Raw genomic sequence first — 21,036 nt, forward strand, 5'->3', positions numbered from 1 at the left:
ATATTCTTTTTTAGTTCTTACTTTTTTATTATTTGATCCAAATTCAGTTTAAACAATAGAGGACTCAGGGAATCTCCCTGTCTTACTCCGTTTCCAGCTTCATTAGGGTCAATTAGTTCTTCTTCTACTTTTACTTTTATTGTGTTGTTTTGGTAGATATTTGCGATCATTCTGATTATTCCCAGACCATGCAGATTATTCATGCATGTGAAATTTTAAGGGAAAGATACGAAAATCCAAGAATACTTTTGTTCAAGTTAATAAACAAACTATTTCAAGCATCAGAGATAACTGAAAGTACAGCAAAATAATTAAAAACACTTTACATCATATCTGTTTAATCCTGCCACAAATTCCAAAATCGGAGTGTTTAATCTCTTTATGCTGTACATAATGTACCATGTTCTGAAAGCTAATTCCATCATGGTTCTATTTTAATGCTTATTGCTTGTTTTTATCGTGCTGCTTAAACTAAATTTAAAGGTACCCGAGCCTTAATCCTAAACATAGAAGAAAGGTAATAATTGTCAATTGCTTTTTCTCGTTGGTAAATTACAGCAAAACAAAATGAAATAAAAATTTTCAACACTTTCTACTTATTATACTTTAATTTTTGTAACTGAACTAAAATAAAACAATACCAAACTTTGTATGATCAGTTACTAATTTTCTCAATTTGTTCACAGAATATCATACATTAACAAAGTTAAAAAGTTTAAAAATATTTTTTATAAACAAACTAACGTGTAAAAAAAGAATCGTTTTACAGCAAATATCTCAGTTTTTTGTAGATATTTTCAAGCACACCAACCACAATAATATAAACAGTAGGGTCTGATACATACAGATATATTACCTTGAAAGTGAGAATAAAATAATACATATATTAGATTATATAATATATTGGTAAATAGTGAAACTTTATTTAAAGAGGTTATAATCTGATTTATTTTATTATATTATTATGATATAATAAAACCTTTCAACTCATTTGTGTTCGAGATTTTATTTAAATTTAAGAAAAGTAGACTAATAGACTGCAAGTCCATGGTACATTTTTAAATGGTCATTTGACCCAGCATGAATCACATATAAATCATACTACAATCTGTAATAACAACTTTAGAAATTATGCCGGCAATTTTTATCGGTAAAGGTGGCTACACAGTAAGTTAAACTTACCACTTAAGAGGAAGGGTATTTTGTTTGTACGGCATTTATAACTTAGTATCAAGGTAATACAAAAATAATGACCTCCTACCTATAATTTTCTGTAGGGTTGCTAGTTTACGAGATACGGTGCGAAAACCCCGGTGCACTAAGTTCTTCAAACTAAAATCCTTCTGATTTGTTTAAAGAGGACATTTTTAAACAGGAATCTGTAAAGAAACCGAATCAAAAACATTTTTCCTTCGGGAGTGACCTCACAACCTGGACTATAATACTTTCAAGCTAGTTAGAACCATATTTTTTCTGTACTGCATTTTGTTTTTGTTGATAATTAATGTCAATATTAACAAAATACATGAATGCCGCACAGAAATTTTTGATCGTAATATCCCACTTATCAGAGTTAATTTTCCTCTTATAAGCACATGTACCGTGAAAAATGTACGATATGCCCAAAAATGTTCCTATTTTATGCAATGGGGTGATATATAAAAAAAGGTCACAATTTTCCGAATATCAAAGATTGTCCCTGCTACTAGTTCCAATATTATTGTACGGCATTAGGTAGGAGGTCATTATTTTTGTATTACCTTGATACTAAGTTATAAATGCCGTACACAAATGTTTGACCAAAATACCCTTCCTCTTAAGTGGTAAGTTTAACTTACTGTGTAGCCACCTTTACCGATAAAAATTGCCGGCATAATTTCTAAAGTTGTTATTACAGATTGTAGTATGATTTATATGTGATTCATGCTGGGTCAAATGACCATTTAAAAATGTACCATGGACTTGCAGTGTATTAGTCTACTTTTCTTAAATTTAAATAAAATCTCGAACACAAATGAGTTGAAAGGTTTTATTATATCATAATAATATACCTAATAAAATAAATCAGATTATAACCTCTTTAAATAAAGTTTCACTATTTACCAATATATTATATAATCTAATACATGTATTATTTTATTCTCACTTTCAAGGTAATATATCTGTATGTATCAGACCCTACTGTTTATATTATTGTGGTTGGTGTGCTTGAAAATATCTACAAAAAACTGAGATATTTGCTGTAAAATGATTCTTTTTTTAGACGTTAGTTTGTTCATAAAAAATATTTTTTAAACTTCTTTGTTTATATTCTGTGAACAAATTGAGAAAATTAGTAACTAATCATACAAAGTTTGGTATTGTTTTATTTTAGTTCAGTTACAAAAATTAAAGTATAATAAGTAGAAAGTGTTGAAAATTTTTATTTCATTTTGTTTTACAGTAATTTACCAACGAGAAAAAGCAATTGACAATTATTACCTTTCTTCTATGTTTAGGATTAAGGCTCAGGTACAAGCTAAACAAGCAATGAGCATTAAAATAGAACCATGATGGAATTGGCTTTCAGAACATGGTATATTATGTACAGCATAAAGAGATTAAACACTCCGATTTTGGAATTTGTGGCAGGATTAAACAGATATGATGTAAAGTGTTTTTAATTATTTTGCTGTACTTTCTGTACATCTCTGATGCTTGAAATAGTTTGTTTATTAACTTGAACAAAAGCATTCTTGGATTTTCGTATCTTTCCCTCAAAATTTCACATGCATAAAGGACGTTATCCACTTAATGTACACAAGAGAGATACCTCTGGGAATAATCAAAATGATCGAAAATATCTACCAAAACAACACAATAAAAGTAAAAGTAGAAGAAGAACTAATTGACCCTAATGAAGCTGGAAATGGAGTAAGAAAGGGACATTCCCTGAGTCCTCTATTGTTTAAACTAAATATAGATCAAATAATAAAAAAGTAAGAACTAAAAAAGAATACCAAATGGGAGAAAAACAACTAGCATACTCTGCTATGCAGACAAAGCAAAACTGCTCTATCAAAATGAAGATGATTTATAATGTATGCTGCACCAATTTAATATAACTGCCAGAAAATTTAACGTGTTATTTCCTCAAAAAAGACAAAAGTGCATGGTTATAACAGCAAACTTATTAAGATGTAAATTGGAGTTGGAAGATCAGATAGTAGAACATGTGACGGAGTTCATGTTTTATTATATGATTTAGGTATTATCTAGCTACAAAAAGCTTAAAACAGAAGTGAAAGACCAAGTGAATAGAGCAAACAGAGCCGCAGGTTTCCCGAATGAAACAATATGAAGAACTAAAAATATCGGGAAAGAAATGAATGAGAGAATTTACAAAACATTTATCAGACCAATAATGACATACGCGGCAGAAACACGACCTGGCAGAGAGGACAAAAAGGATGTTAGAAAAAGCAGAGATGAAAACACTTGTAAAAATTGATGGTAAAAGACTATGGAACAGAGCTAGAACTACAGATATGCGACGCAGATGCAAGGTGGACAACATCAAGGACTGGGTAAGAAATAAAAGGGTAGGATGAAGCGATCGTATAAGCCGAATGACAACAAATTGAGTACCTAGTAAAGAAGGCAATAGAAGGTTCCCCAATAGGAAGAAGATTAGAAGGAAGACCACGTAAACGATGAAACGACAACTTACTGGAGGCACATTGAAAAACAGGCAGTCATGTCTACATAAAAAGAAAAAGAAGAAGAGTTATTAGTGCTTTTCGTCTGAGAGGCCGATGTTAGCTTATGTGTACTTGTATTAAAGTATAAAAAATGTTGTTTACGACTGAGCGTATTACGTATTATAGGATTTAAAAGTCCAAAACAAGCAGATGGGTTGATCTCTGCTCGGGCGTCAATGCGTGACCGGTAAACTCTATTAGACAAGAGACTCAGTAAAACGCAAGTTTATTTTAAATAAAAATATATTCAAATAAAAATAACAAACAAAATAAAATTTACTTTTATGTAATACGTGAAATAAGAAGAAGAGTCCTCCGAAGTAAAACAAACCGACTAGACTGCGGTACTTGAAGGTAATTACGGTGAAAGGAAAATAAATGTTAGCAGTTTTAGGATAGGTAGGACGAAGGATGATCATTAGTCAATGTACAATGATCGCGGAGCGGCCGATCTATGCTCGGCCAAGGCGAAGTGTGGTACGGATGCAGTCAATCAATACTCGCAGCAGGAAAGGATAGTGAGCTCTGATTAGTACTCAAATACCGGGATAGAAGTTCTTGTCAAATAAATACTCCGGATCAAACTTGGTTCTCGTCAGTTGCTATTCTCTAGCAAAGATACTCTGGCCAGATGGAACTACCTCGGTGACCTGCCCACCTTATGCGACTGTGGAGAACCAGAACATTTATAGAGCTGCTCTCAATACCCGGCAACCGGTACATTGGAAGACCTCCTTCTGGCTAAGAAATAAGAAAAAATGCCATTAAAGTCACCCAGTTTTGGTCAGATAAAGTTTAATATATTTAAATTCTTAGGTTTTTGTTACTTACATCATGTTATAATATTTTATGTTTTACGTTTATGTTTCTCTTATTTATATATGTATGTAAATGTATTATTAATTGATGTTTAAATGCTTTTGACACGAAATAAATAAAGCTGACTTATTTCTTTTTGTTTTCTGCGTTTTAATATAATTCTAATTGCCATCTACGGACTGCCTTTGCCGTCTGTAGAAGTCGGTTTGTATTCTTGAAAAGAAAATTTGTCAGTATTTTATTTATTTTCTTAACTAGTGCCTTGCGTTTTTTCAGTTAACACCAAATACAGTACCTAATACCAACATTATTAATACTCCAATGGTTAAAAAGACGCCGTGATAATGTATTTAGCTCGTTTTATTTACTCATTTACCATATTTATATAAAATGAAATTCCTCATACTAATTGGTACTAAATGTTTTTGTCTTTTTCAGATCGCCTACTTGATAGCGTTCGCATTCGAATTACTATGGATTTTAGAATCCGAGGTGGCCTTGCCTTCTGCATCGGTACTGTTGTGTGTAGGATATTTCGCAATGGCCCTGTTTGCAGCAATGTTAATTCACGGTTTAGCAACGGTAAGTTTGTTATAAAACAGAGTCGGCCTACAAATACTTTAAATGTAATGAGAAGATTTTTAGTTGTTATTTTTCTTCGATATATTACTTGAACTATTTATTGTTAGCTTAACTTAGAAAACATAACTCTGTTTACTAAAACATTTAATCAATGCAACATTTCAAAGGACAGCGTTTTTCACAATCCCCAGGATAACTGATTCGAAGTGCGAAGATTACAGACTTATTAACTTAATAACGCACATTTTAAAGGCATTTATTAGCATAATTCCTACCAGAATATCTAGAAGGAGTAAAGAGATGAGTGATGACACAAAATTCGGTTTAATAAAGGTTTGGAAAACAAAGAAGCTCTTTTCTCGTAAAACTATTGGTTCAAAACTGCTACCATTAGCGAGAGGATCTTTGGATAGCTTCGATAATATCAAGCATGACTTGCTGACACAAGAGATTAATAAATATGGTAAAACTTTCTTCTTTTTATGTAGACATGACTTTGTCTGTTTTTCAATGTGCCTCCAGTAAGTTGTTCCATCGTTTTCGTGGTCTTCCTACAGATCGTCTTCCTATTGGGGAATCGTCTCTTGCCGTCTTTAATACTCTATTTAATGTCATTCGGCTTATATGATCGTTCCATTCTACTCTTCCATTTTTTACCCAGTTCTTTATGTTCACCACCTTGCATCTACGTCGTATATCTCTACTTCTAGCTCTGTCCCATAGTATCTTACCATCAATTTTTTAAGTATTTTCAACTCTGCTGTTTCTAATATCCGTTTGGTCCTCTTTGTGTCAGGTTGTGTTTCTGCCGCGTTTGTCATTATTGGTCTGATGACTGTTTTGTAAATTCTGCCTTTCATTTCTCTCCCGATATTTTTATTTCGTTATATTGTTTCATTCAGTCAGCCTGAGGCACTGTTTGCTTTATTTACTTAATCTTCCACTTCAGTTTTGAGCTTTTCGTAGCTAGATAATGTGATGCCTAGATATTTAAACTACATCACTTGTTCTATTATCTGACCTTCCAGGTCCAATTTACATCTTAGTAAATTTGCTGTTGTAACCATGAATTTTGGCTTTTTGGGGAAATTAACATGTTAAATTTTCGGGCTGTTATATTAAATTGGTGCAGCATACACAGGTTGTAAATCATCTTCACTTTGAGATAGTAGTATTGCGTCGTCTGCATAGCAGATAATTTTAAGTTGTTTTTCTCCCATTTGGTATCCTTTTTTAGTTCTTACTTTTTTATTATTTTATCCTTAATCAGATTGAACAATAGAGGAAATCTCCCTGTCTTATCTCATTGCCAGCTTCAATAGGGTCGGTTAGTTCTTCTTCTACTTTTACTTTTAGATGGAAAAACGCAGAACTTATCTCAAATCTCTACTGAAAGCAGATGGTAAAAAAAATTATTAAGAATTTATCAACAGAAATATTTGACGTCTCAAAAGATTTTGCAAGGATTGTATTTTATCTCTGCTGTTCTATACTTCAACATATAGGTTAAAAAATCTTTGAAATCTCCTTATAGAATGAAACTAAAAGTATTAAGTTTATAGGTGAATCTATTAAGGTCTACCATTTACTCTAAGCCTAAAATGAGGCACGATTTTATTTCACCCGTTATTGCTATACAAGCGAGTTTTTTCACTTTTTGTTTTGACTCCAGTTTTGTTACAAATCATACAAAAATAGTCCAAACGTCCAAGAACGTCAAAAAATCCCTTCTTGCTTTATGAGTGATATTTGCGAGTTGCGCAGCCTAGATAAGTTTCCCATGAAGGATAGCTCAAAGAGATTTCTATATCTCTTCTGAGAATGATGGGATTGTTTTTCATGGTCGAAGGTTGGATTGTTAGTTTTTTCCTATGAGAACAGGGGAATTGAAATTTTCTGAAGCCACTTACTGATACAGGTATCAGTGAGTTATTCTTACTGAATTTAGTTATAACTCTCGGACCAACTCGACATCGAGTTTTTTAAATGAAATTTTTATTTTGCGAGAAAAATATACAATATATACAATGACCGGAAGTAAAAATATTTTTATCAATAACTCAAAAACTATAAATGATAATTTCGTGAACTTGCATTTTTGAACTATACGTTGAATTCTCTATTGATTTGAATAATAAAAACGAAACCGGAAGTCGACCTCAAAACCGGAATGTAATTTTTAGTTCATCAAATGTCGACATGGATATCATTTAGCAGTTAATTTTGCATGCTGATCACGAATCCGGTGTCAGATTTGCTCTATCTTCACGTTTTATGCGCGTTTCGGGTCACTTCCGGTGTCGGATTGCAACCGGAAGTACATATTTAGATTCGTCTCGACGAGACCTTTCGATCCATATATACATTGTGGAGTCTAAAACTTAAAGTAAATTTTAACTTCCGGTCATCTCAAAACCGGAAGTGAATTTTTGTACCAAAAGTATATCTTGACAATCTCATACGTAATACTAATAATATTCCGAAAAAATATTTTAATTATCTAATATGGTTTTTGAGTAAAGTGGTGGACAAGAAAAGGGCTTAGCGTTTTAGTATATAAGATCATATATGATATATAAAACATGCAAAAGATTTTCTGTCGTTTTTCACTTATAAACAATATATAAACAAATTAGGACCTTAAGTAGAGTTGAAAACTGTAGGTTCAATTTCGGAGTTATTAAAGTCGTTTTTGTTAATTTCATGGTTAACAAATTTGAAAAAATGTTTTTTTTAATTCTTAATAACTTTGATATTATTAATAAATAAAATAATTAATTTTAATTTTTTTGAAAGTTCCAGAAATGTCGTTAGTTTTAATTGATAAATTTTTTGAAAAATAACAAAGTGTTTAATAATTATTACAATTATTTAAAAACCAATTTTTATAATTTTTTAAGCACCAAATTAACAAAAACTGCTTTAGTAAATCTCAAAGTAAAGGTTTTTGCATGCTTTTTAGTAAAAATTTAATAAAAAAAATAATTTATTTATATGTTGTTTATGATGGGCCAAGAAAATAAGCAAAAAAAGTACCCTGTTGGTAACACTGAACCGACCAGGCAAACGGCAGTTGTTTTGAGTAGTATGGAGCTCTATAACAAAAATCTATGTTTTCCGCAGTCGATTTTTTTTTGACCTAATTAGTTAATAAAAAATTAAGTTTAAAAAACGGTAAATTTTCACTTTTTGTCTATCAGTAAAAAGTAAAGCATTTGCAACAAAGAGAGAGAAAACTTATAATTCGTATAAAAAATTGTAAAATGGCCTTTTTTAAATGTTTATATCCTCATTTGTTGTTTAGAAAAGTCCAAAGGAAGTCAGAAATTTTGGTTTTTTATAAATGTTTTAAAAATAAACTTAGAACCCTTATATTGCATGGAATAGTGGTTTTTGTAGTGCTTCAAATATTATCAAAATTTCAAAGCAATGGGTCAAATAGGTATTTTATTTGTTTATACCAAATTAATTTTTTTTTCAACAAGTAAAAAAATGATAAAGTTACAGTAATGCTACAGAGAGGTTAGAAGATCAATATTATAAAAAAAAATGAGGAAAAATGATTCTAAATATTGCAAAATCATTTTGCAAAAAATGTCGATTTTTTGATTATAAACAATTAGAATAACTTTTTAACTATTGCCTACACGAAAAATAATTTTTCATATTTGAAAAGCTTGCATTTTTACAAATTTAAGAAAAGAACAAGTTTTCCCAGGACAATTTGCATCGAAGTTAGTTCATTTTTTTTAAACTGACAGCAGCTTTGTTTGTAACATTAATATATCTGATTAGCGTCGTTTCAAAGAACATACTTTAAAATTTTAATGTGACAAATTAGAAAAAAAAAATCCATTTAACGGAATCATCCACAAAGCTTCAATTATTTTTAAAAATAGTATTGGTTTATGCATAGCTTTGGAAATAAAAAATTTCAAATAAACTAGGATTCCAATCCAATTGCCATAAATTTTTTAAATGAGATAAATTTCAAACGTTACTTTGAAATTTTTATTTCTAAAGCAATAATAATAATAAAGTTGAAATAATTGGTTAGGATAATTTTTTTTTTTCATGAAATCTATTATAAATAAATTATTTACGACGTTTATTAAAGAAGCATACAATTTAGTTTACTTCTTAGTATATATTTTAGTTTTACAATAAAAATTAAAAATAAAAAAATAAAAAAAATCGATTAAACAAATTAGATGGTTTATTTAACAATTTATTTATTTAAATAATACATATTCGTAGTGTTCGCAAAAGTACATACAAATAAAAAAAAAGAAACATCGAAATCCATAAACAAGAAACAGAGATGTAGTTAACAGTTCCTTTCCCCTTCGTCGCTCCCACGAGTGTCAAAGCCGGCCGATTTTGAGGATCACACGTTAAAGGTTCGTAAACGATTTCGTTAAAAAGCAATCCTTTTCGAATATGACACATTAAAATTTTAAGGTACGTTCTTTCAAATGACGCCAATTACATCTCTTAATTATTATAATCCAAGCTGCTGTCAATTAAAAAAAAAAAGGACCAACTTTGTCCCAAATTATCCTAGGACAACCTTTTTATTTTCTAAATTTGCGAAAAAACACAAGCTTTCCAAATATGGAAAAATAATTGCAAGAAATAGTTAAAAAGTTAATGTAATTGTTTATAAGCTAAAATTGTTTTTGCAAAATAATTTTGAAATATTTAAAATCATTTTTCTTCATTTTTTTTTAATAATGTTGATAGAATAATCCTTCTTTTGTCAAAAGCTAACCGTAGAATTATTGTAACTTCATCATTTTCTGACTCATATTGTTGCTAAAAAAATTTATTTTGGGATAAACAAATAAAATAAATATTTATAAAAACCATAATTTCTGATCTAGTTTGCAACTTTCTAAGCATCAAATAAGGATAAAATATTTTAAAAAACGCCAATTTGAAGGTTTTTATATTGTTTATTCCTCTTAAATTTGTTTCAAATGCTTCACTTTTTGCTGATATACGCTAAACTGAAAATTTACCGTTTGTGACCTTAATTTGTTAATCACTAATAACTAAGTCCAAAAAATCAACTAGACAACACATATAGGCCGTTTTCCTGGCCGAGTCAGTGTCAAGAAGGAAATCTTATTTCCCTGGTCTATAAGTGCAAAATGACAAAAAATCTTTTGCATGTTTTATATTATCATGTAATATAAAAAATATGGTACAGTAAGCGGTACTATAGACTATAGACTAACGCGAAGCTTCAGACATACGCCACCTGCTAACGTAATAACTGTTGTAAAAACAACCTGTGTAATATTGTAATCGTAGTATAGTTATTTTATCAAATTGTACGCTCACATCGTCAGCTATCGTGTTAACGTGTGTGAGACTGACTCCCTATATCAGGGACCCGCTCCTCCTCCGGGGTATATAACTTAGGACATACAGTGCCCATATGGCTCTCGGCAAGTGAAGGCCGGGTGTGTGTGATCCCGAAAAGTGCGTGGTGCGTAAGTGATAAATGCGCTTGTAAACCCGGTGTTTTTTTGTTAAATGTATATGAGTTTGTCTCTCTCAATTTTATCATTTCATGTATATCTGTTACTGCCTCCCCGCACCCACTGTAAAGCTAATATTTGTATAACTCTTTATGTAACTATCAGAATTGCGATAATTGTCAATGTTTGAACCAGCCCTTAAGTCTATTGTGTAAATAAATCGAAGGAAAATACATTTTAATTGTTTTATTCCTTCAGTGGTCCTTAATAAATATTTTGAAGCAATTAGGTGTTCAAATACGCCTCTCTTAAATGTGGATAGTTTGGCAACAAAGTTTACCCTTTCCATCAATAACAAAATATAAATTAATATCATTTAATAATAAATTGAATTAATACATAAAGTATATACGTGAAGTGTCATAAAAATTTTAACAGATGATTTGATATTGTTATTAATTGGATGATATTTCTGACTTTTATGTTTTGACAATTGTTACGAATCGAATCTTTTAGTGACAAATATTCTTTTAATGGTTTACTTCTCATTTAATGTCTGTATTTTGTTAGTTATTTTTCATGCAATTATTAATCTAAACCTGCTTAGGATTAATATATGATGACTAGAAACGAATTGATCGAGAGTAGTGAATTGATGTGATGAACCTTTATTTCGAAATATTGAATCATTTGTTTTAATTTTTATTACACTTCTTGTTTTAAAATAATTCCATATAAATACAATTATTATTTTTAACATCTTATTTAGTTTATATAGTAATTAAATTTACTATCAAATGATATTTATTTATATTGTATTAATAATTTAATATTTCGTCTGGATTTGACGGACTGTGAGGAGTAAACGTATTCTTTGTTAAAACGTTAGCAGGGGTCGTTAGGAACAAACAATAATTTATTGAATTATTTTAATATAATATAATTTGTTTAAAATATAAATAATAAATAACTAAAAAAATTACTTTATTCAATTTTAAACATATTATTTAAGTTTTAACAATACAGAAAACGAAGTATGAGGCTTCGCGCTAGTCTACTGTCCCCTTACTGTAACATCTTCTTTTTTTTCAATAACTTAGCTGGTCTATATTAGTGATTGAAACAACGGCTGTTTTATTAGGAGCTACTGAAAATCCTTCTGTTGAACACCAACTAGTTGTTAGATTTAAGGCACATAAACCTGACCTGGTATTTTTGGTTATACAGAGGTACGTGTTTTAATACCTTCATTATTTACTAAAAATGCTGTGGTAGCCGTAGCTCAGCTGCCAAGGTACTGGTCTTCTAAGCCAGGGCGCACGAGTTCGATTTTCGACACCAACAAAGGCATTTTCATTTCTAAAGTGATATCCAGCGGTCACATTTCGAAAGGTACTAAAAGACATCGGTTCCCCTAGGCTTTTTTTATGAGGGGGGCGGTCCAAATGATCGAAACATACCTCGGTCCTAGAAGGTGGGCAGAACCACCTTCCAGCCTCGGTTATGCAAGACTCCTCCAGGACCGGCCGGATCGCCCTGATTGAGACGCACCATCGGCACGGCATTCACCCGATCTTTCATTTACGCACAATTCTCACGCATTCTAGTACTTTCCCACTACGACAGAATTCTTCTCTCCCTCTATTCCTCCCTGTTCCTGTTCAATATCACCCCTTCTCATTCTGCCTTATCTTCTTGCTTGGTCCTGGGGATCCCGCCTACCTTCGGGTCACCTTTCTTCTTGTTCCTTTCTTTCCAATGTTCTCCTCACATATCTCTGAACTGCTCTCCACCGATCTGACGACCTACGCATCTTCTCCACCAGTTCCGTGACCGATTGCACTACTTTCTAGCTCTCTCTCAACTATCCATCTATCGCATACCAATAGAGTGTGTGAGCAGTGTCCGATATTTCACAATACAGGCATTTGTCATTTTCTGCCTTTCCAAATCTGTAAAGGTATGCCCTAAAGCAACCATGTCCTGTGAGCATCTGCGTCAGGAAATAATCCAAACGCCGGTGCCCGCAATCCATCCATCCCCTAGGCTAGTGTGCATCGAAACTAATTATCTGATACAGAATTAAGAGTACAATTGACGCCGGAAAAATTCGAAAGGATCTCCTTGTCAAAAATGTCATACGATATTATTATTATTACTAAAACTAGTTTCTATAATCCAGTAATATTGCAGTAAATATTTTTATTTTATTTATTTATATTTATTAAAAGAAGTATAAAAAATATAAATATGAAGTACTTAATTACAAAAAATTATTGTTGATATAGTAGAAACCTACTCTGAATATTTAATGGAACAAACACAGTTTGCGACAAGTTGTAGATTAGGAATCTGTGGGAAATGAAAGTGTAGGAACCTGGTGATATTAGGTAATAGCGACAATTTATTCAGTTTATGCTAATAACTCGATGAATTATTTATGTCCTACTTTGTTTTAATACCGTATAATCAAATACATACCGCGGGTATAAATTTATTGCACTACTTTAACAAAAGATTTGATTTGATCAAATTATGTAATTTTTGAATAAGAATAAAAAACAATAAGAAATACGGAATTGTAGTTAACATGACTGGACATTTAAAATCATAAAAATAGACATAATAACATATAAAGTAGGTACTATTATATACAGTCTGAAACTGCGTCAAAATTTAAGAAAAACATACGAGAATAGTCGATTTTTGTATAAATGGAGACCTATATCTTCCTTCCAATCGGCCACCCAAGTGAGGGTAAAAAAAATCCCAATATATTTAAATAGCATGGGGGGATAGTAAGATATCGTTGTAAAGCTCCTGTAATTCTCTTTATATCGATATGTTTTTGGTCTGCCTAAAAGTTTTTGGGACAAACAAATTTTGAAATTTAAATTATGTGTAGCCGCTTACTTGATTCTGCTTACATGATTAAATGTTCAAACTAATGACTGTCTGCATCCAAACCAGAATGAAGATTATATTCGAAACGTTTTCATATATGTATATGTAGGGATTTGACGACACTCGTCACGCATATTTCTTTATCTTCGATCAAAGCCGCTCGTAGTGTTGAATGGATTTTCTTTTTAAGTGTCCGTACAAAAAGAAATCAGGGCAACAAATCAGGTGATAGACGAGTCGTAAAAAATATCGATCTAAATTGTGACGAACAATTAAAACATATTGCGAAAGAGCACCTTACTGTTAAAACAATAAACGATCATCATTACTGTTACATTCAGTTTTCAATACTTGTGATACATATCACACCTACTATTCTCATTTTCGACAAATGAGCGGAATCCAATTTAACTTACGTAATATTTTTTCACCCATTTTTTACTAATTTATTACCACCCTAATAATTTTTCACCACCAAACCAACCTTAAGAGGAGCGATTTTGCTGGCTTACGGTTAAAACTAGTAACCTTCCAAGAAAAATATTTATGATATACCACAGTGCTCTGCTAGGTTTTTATGAATTTATTACTACCTTAGGAATTTTTCCCCCTTTAACTACCCCTTATTGAAAGTCAATATTTCTGCTAAGATTCTGATTAAAATTTAAGGGGAAAAATTATTTTTTTCATTCACTCAACTCTACTTGAATGTAAATTCCATCGTCAGTGTAACCTAAAAGTAATTAACCACTTTAATTAAAAAGAACGTAAGGTTTAAAATGTTGACTGTTGAACCTTACGTTCTTTTTAATTAAAGTGGTTAATTACTTTTAGATTACACTGATGATGGAATTTACATTCCGAAAACGTTCTGTATTTATGTTATAGCCTGTTTGGGTGTTTTATTTATACCTTTTACTAAAAATTTTGAAATAAAAATTTTTTTGTGATACATGGTATACAGCCAGCTACAGGAACTTAGTTTCCTAGTGAAAAATAAAATATATGACGAACTTAGTAAAAAGTAAACACCTTGAAATACAAAATAAAGAAATAGAACTGGTAGACAAATATATATATCTGGGTCAAGAAATTAAGATAAGTAAGGACAATCAAACAACCGAAATATCCAGAAGAATAATACAAGGATGGGCAGCTTAGGGTAGCATACTCTTAGGAACGTTTTTAAGAGTAACATCCCAACTAAAATGAAGAAAAAAGTTTTCGAAAAATGCGTGCTACCGGTGATGACCTATGGTGCAGAAACATTATCGCTCATAAAGAAAAACGCACGAAAAAAAAGAGTAGCGCAGAGAAGAATGGAGCGATCAATGATAGGGGCCACTCTGCGAGGCAGACGAGCTAAGACCAAAGTCATAGACGTCATTGAAAGAAGCTGTAACTTAAAATGGAAATGGGCTGGACACGTTGCCAGAATGAAGGACGGAAGATGGACTCGCAAACTACTTGAATGGAGACCAAGAGCCGATAAACGTAGCAGAGGAAGACCACCAACACGATGGCAAGACGACTTACGAAAGACAACAGAAAACGGGATACAGCAAGCACAAGATAGAACACTTTGGAGAAAAACAGGGGAAGGCCTATGTCCAGCAGTGGATTGAGAGAGGCTAATGATGATGAATTTTTCATTTATTTATTTCTCAACACGTATCTGGATAAATAGCTAAGTGCTAAAGCCACAAAAAAGCACCTATTCGAAGACGTTAAGACAACCAGCTGTAGACAATCTATTTTCTAACTCTACCGTGCCTAAGGAACCAAACTTATAATTTTATAATTCTTTACATTTATAAAAACTGGACTTCGGTAAAATAAGGTTTAACGGATGCATAAGGTTTAACGAAATGCCAAGAAACGAACTAAATATACATCAAAAGCGAGATCAAAGTGGAGGCACAGACCCAGATATATGGAACAAGTAGAACAAAACTTGAATATTTTTAAAATATTGGTCGACTGTTAAGACTTAAGGGATGACCTACATATTTATATATTTTTCCTTTAGCTGTTTGAAATGGCAAATATTATCGTGTATAATATATATATATATATATATATATATATATATATATATATATATATATATATATATATATATATATATCAAACTCAATGAATTATTCTTGCCTACAACGTTATTATTTTAAATCACTTCAACTGCCAACAGACAACAATTGATGTTCCTATTTAAGAATTTTAACACGTACCGGTAAGTTTAAGGACCTTTTTAGGTACAAATAAAGAAAGAGTGCTATATTTCAGTGGTTGTGTTAAAACAATTGATGCTACAACAAAAATAAAAATGTTGCTTATAGTACCTACTTCAGGAAGCCATAAACATAAATAAGAAATGATTTTGGGAAAATCTAAACGTTATTATTTCATGAGTAAACAATTGAGGCAATTCAAGAAACACTAAAATACTAAAATGTCGAATATGTCATCAGTATTGAAACAACGTTTTTTATTAGTTCAGGATTACGTCCAAATCAAGTGCCAAGGATAAGAATTTTCTAATAAAATATTTTTTTATATTTAAAAATTTTTTTTTTTTAAGTTTTCCAAAAATAATTACATAATCTTAAGGTAGTGAAATTCATTAATAATTTTACTGAAGCTGAAAGATTCTTTTACGAAGAATTTTTGTTCAATGTTTCGATAAATTTTCACTAAAAAGATGTAGATGGGTCAACAGTAGGTACAATATATACCTACATTTTTGGCAATGTATAAAATTAGGAGGGCACAGACTTATAACTACGTAAAGTGATTGCAGTTTGTTTATCTATTGATTTGCTCCTTTCCAAATCAGTTATTAACTTCTTAGCTTTTTGCTGCAGTGAACAAGTGATGTCGGTGTGAATTTGGGAGTAATGTTTTGGGTTATTAAGTAATTATTGTGATTTATTAATCTAATCTTAGTTATGTCAACGTAAAATAACGTTACCCTTGTCGCTATCTAGAATATAGGTTTCGGAATTTTCTTTAAGACTTCGTTTAATTCTAAATATATTGTAACCAATGATGATTGTTATTATTTTTATGTAAAAAATTGGTGATAGTATATTAGTACATTGAGTTCTAAAAATATTTTTCTTAGGATTTTCAAATTTATTAATACACACAACGCAAAAGTCTAGGGATATTTTTATAAATAGACGTATTTTGTTTATCTGTAATCAACTGAAAAAAAAAGAAATACAAAATTTGTAGTTTAAATTGTTGTTTAATATATCAAAAACCATAAATTGCAAGAAACAGAAAATTGGAACAAAAAAAAATATATTGCAAATCACCCATCTTTCACATACCATCATAAAGTGTTAAAAATACGAAATATAAACTTAAAATAAAGTATGGCCGCCACGTTGGTTTATCACAGCTCTACATCTACTGTTCATGCTTTGAATCACATTGTTAATGTCTGCTTGAGGTAGTTGTGTCCATTGTTCTATCAGAAGCTCTTTTAATTGAAATTCATTGTAGATATTGCCCATATGTGGAGTAATTCTTCGTTGGAGCATATCCCATACATCCTCAATGGGATTCAAGTCCGGTGATTGTGCTGGCCACAGCAATACATCAATACCCTCGTTATCCAACCAGTTTGTTACAATATGCGCAACATGTGGCCGAGCGTTATCATGCATAAAGTAAAAATTTTCTCCAACAGCAACAGCAAACGGGCGCACAACAGGTTCAAGAATAATGTCCAAATATTGCTGACTTGTGAGAAAGCCACGTGAGAAAATGAGGTCAGTTCTATCGTCAACCATGATTCCGCCCCATACCATTAATGTACCACCTCTGTATGTATACACTTCTTGAAGATGTCGTAATCGTTCTCCATTTCCGAGTCGTCTCCAAACTCTTGTCCGACGATAATCGGGATGAAATCCATATCTAGACTCGTCAATAAACAAAACTGTGGCCCAGTCATTGTCAGCCCAATTCTGAAACTCTTGAAATCAGGTTAATTTTGCAGCGTGATTACCTCTAGATAAAGGTGGACATCTCAATGGTCGCCGACTACGAAGATTGGCTTCATGGAGACGATTCCTCACAGTACTGCTGCTAATTGTTACATTATGTGCAAGCTGTAATTCATTGACCATTTCGGGTGCTGTAATTGTTGGTTGCCTTCTGGCATTTAAAATTAAATATCGGTCTTGAGCGACGGTTGTAGAGCGACCACTTCCTGGATGTTTGCTCGGCTGGACTCCCAGTGTCTCTAAACCGACGCCACAAACGACTTACGACGCTTTGGGAGACACCCAGCTGGTCAGCAACTTGAGTTTGTCGCATACCAGCTTGAATGAGTCTCATGGCTCTATTCATCTCATCCAACGTTAAATGTTGTCGTTGCATGGTAAAAAGACAATATCTTTAACTCCCCTATTAAGCAGGAATGGTATAAAGTGACTAAAATTAAAAACAAACAAAACATAAAAATGTCGATTTTTTTGTCCCTTATAAAAAACATTCTAAAACACGTATTGCTATTAGTTTTACAATTTTTTTTTTGATAAGAAGTGAGTGTCTGTATCAACAATTATAGTACAAGCAAATTTATATGGTCATGAAATTTCTGTCATTGGTATTGTCAAATTATTAAAATATCCTTAGACTTTTGCGTTGTGTGTAGTATATTCCAAATCGGCTAATAAGTGACCCAGGTTAGAATCGTTAAAATCGACATAAAGTTAATAACTTTTTGATATCATCAGGGAAAGTAATATCCGTTAAATTTTTGGAATTTTCGTCTTTGGTTTTTATTCGTTCAAAATGATTAATTTTTAATTTGTTTATATTTTATAAATTTCTAGATTTAGCTGTGTGAAATGTTTGTTGTATTTAATCAGATGACGTCTATTAAATTCGTTAAAAATATATAGAGAGTGGGAGATTACCTAGTTTTTTATTGCCGGAATTTTATGTTCTATCCTGTTTCAACCCACCAATTTTTACTAGTCCAGTTGTCAGAGAGTTGACCTCTCAAGATCATACGAACAAGCTGAATTTTGCCGATTATATTAATTTTGGCACAATTTACCCAGAATCTGTACGCTGCGCGCGGTAGAAAAAAATGTTTCAAATAAAAAATCTAACTGAGAAAATGATAAACAAAATAGCACTTTTTGTGTAGAATGAACTGTTCTCTCAGAAACAACGCTTGAAGCGACCGTCGATTTTGAATGTCATTTGCGCAAGCGAAATCAATGTTCAATAATATTTGTATCAGCTCGACTGTAAAAATTCGATATCTTTTGATCCAAGTGTCCTATCGACAAAAATCAAGATACGTTTTAAAGGCAAAGAGTGCCGATTTCGTATGCAGTTTTTGTATTTTGCCGCTCAAATAAAGTCAGTTTTTATAAAAATGTTAAATAAATAAACGTGGCGCAATATTTGCCATTTTTTATGATTCTCGTGAGATCAATAAAATAGATCACTTTCATTGACCAGTCGTAGTTAAACATTTATTTTTAGAGATCAATCTTTAAAACCCTTAACATGAAATTTCAATTTTAAGTTGTGGCAACAAATATGAGGTATTTGAAATGTGAATAAAAAACGCAGAATTTTTTCTTATTATTTACACATTGTCGCATCAACTTCTGAAGTTGTTAGCGATATATACAGGGTGGTCCTTAAGTAATTATACAAAAAGAAACAGTAGATTCTACACTTTAAAATATTACGATTTAAGCCAAATTGCTTTAATAAAATGTTGATATTAAGAAAGATACAGGGTGTTAAAGTGTAAAATTAAAATTTTATTTTTCGCTATAACTTTCATGTTTGTAAACATTTATGTATGAAAATTTACAAGTAGGACTTTTAAATTTGAGAAATTATAATTTAATGCACACTTTGATGTAACTGATAGTGGGCGCCACTTATGCCACATATGTGGTATAAATTTGCACTTAACTTTTTTGCTCTTTAAGTTACCTGTATTTGAGATAAAAAATATTAAAGATACATTATTTTGACAAAAAAAAGGTATACTTGTTAGTAACTTTAAAACTCAACAGTTTTCGAGATAATCGCATTATAAAAATCACCTGCATAATTCTGATCTAAGGCAATTACTCCAGGCAACGAAGAAAAAATAGACAAAAACATTAATACTTCTGAATTTTGGTATAAAATACCTTTAACTAAAGTTAATAGTTAACGAAATATTAAATAAAATAAATATATCAGCAGGTAATTAATAATAGGATTTGACAAAATAACAGAATACTAGGATTTTACATCAAACATTTTACGTTTTATGTTAAATTAAAGTCATAATCAAAACATTTTGTTTACAAACCAAATTAAGAAATAGTTAAACTAAATAACATAACTTTTTGGCAAAGTAAGTGTTTGATATGTCCACCATTTTCTTTAATTCATTTGTCAATATATTCCATAAAAGATCGTCTCATATTAAATAGCATCATTGGTTCTAAAGAAACTGCTGCAATATTTATTTCTTCCCATAGTTGGTTGCGAATATTTATGGGATTCTTATAGACACGTTGTTTTAATGCGCTCCATACACCAAAATCAAGCGGATTAAATTCGGGACTATATGGTGGCTATAATGTATAATGGATGAATATATTATTTTGGATACATATCCAAATCTTATGGTATATTATGGAACTACATCTTATTTGTCGCAGAAGTTAAATAATGTATTAAAATGATGTATCTCGTTCATTGGTTACTTATATACATACGGAATAACCTATCGATGACATTACTTATTTATATGATTACGTTACAGCTTACGAGTAACTATAATTACATCTCGAACATATGGACTATTATGATTTACTAACGAACTAATATTATGCTAAACTAAATTGGCTGTGTGTTTACTATATTTATAACAATATCGGTTATTAGGACAACGATGATGTTTTTGTAAAAATGCTGAGTCTTTCAGGTTAGATTTGTAGCAAAAGTATTATGAAACAGGACACATGTGTTATTCAATACCTGTGCTCTAGTTTCTATAGGTTCTAATAAAAATTGGTAAACAATTTACGTAATCAACAATAAGTATTCTTTTTGGATTTTTTATGAATTAAATAATTATATGTCACTACATTGCCAGGGAATATGACTACCACAACCAATCCAACGTTCAGAAAAGTTGTATTTAAGTATGTTCTAACTGCCTTCTCTCTAGAATGTGGTGGTGTACCATCTTGCATAAACCACATATTTTGGGTGTTTAGCATTTTACAATAGAGAAAAAGTAATACAACGCCATTATAGAAACTTAAGAAGCGATAGCAAAGGGAAATTGTAAACATGATGACGGCCAACGTCTGAATACGGACACGGCACCTAAAGAAGATGAAATATATTTTCTCCAATAAGACATTTAGCACCCATAACAAAGCATTTTGTGATGTTACATTATCCTCTTTGAGTTGTTTTAATAAGAATAAACTATGAATTATGCTTATCTACAGGTA

General features: G+C 31.3%; 1 protein-coding gene across 1 annotated transcript in view; it reads left to right on the top strand.

The window, feature by feature from the left end:
* Rcd6 (Reduction in Cnn dots 6) overlaps positions 1 to 21,036 on the top strand; it is an 85,378-nt gene that overhangs the window by 43,525 nt on the left and 20,817 nt on the right. Inside the window, exon 2 of the mRNA XM_072523601.1 lies at positions 4,998 to 5,141. Within this exon, the coding sequence (XP_072379702.1) occupies positions 4,998 to 5,141 (144 nt within the window). The remainder of the gene's footprint in view (positions 1 to 4,997; positions 5,142 to 21,036) is intronic.

The sequence above is a fragment of the Diabrotica undecimpunctata genome, chromosome 2 (assembly GCF_040954645.1).
Source record: "Diabrotica undecimpunctata isolate CICGRU chromosome 2, icDiaUnde3, whole genome shotgun sequence".
In the NCBI taxonomy this organism is placed as follows: Eukaryota; Metazoa; Arthropoda; class Insecta; order Coleoptera; family Chrysomelidae; genus Diabrotica; species Diabrotica undecimpunctata.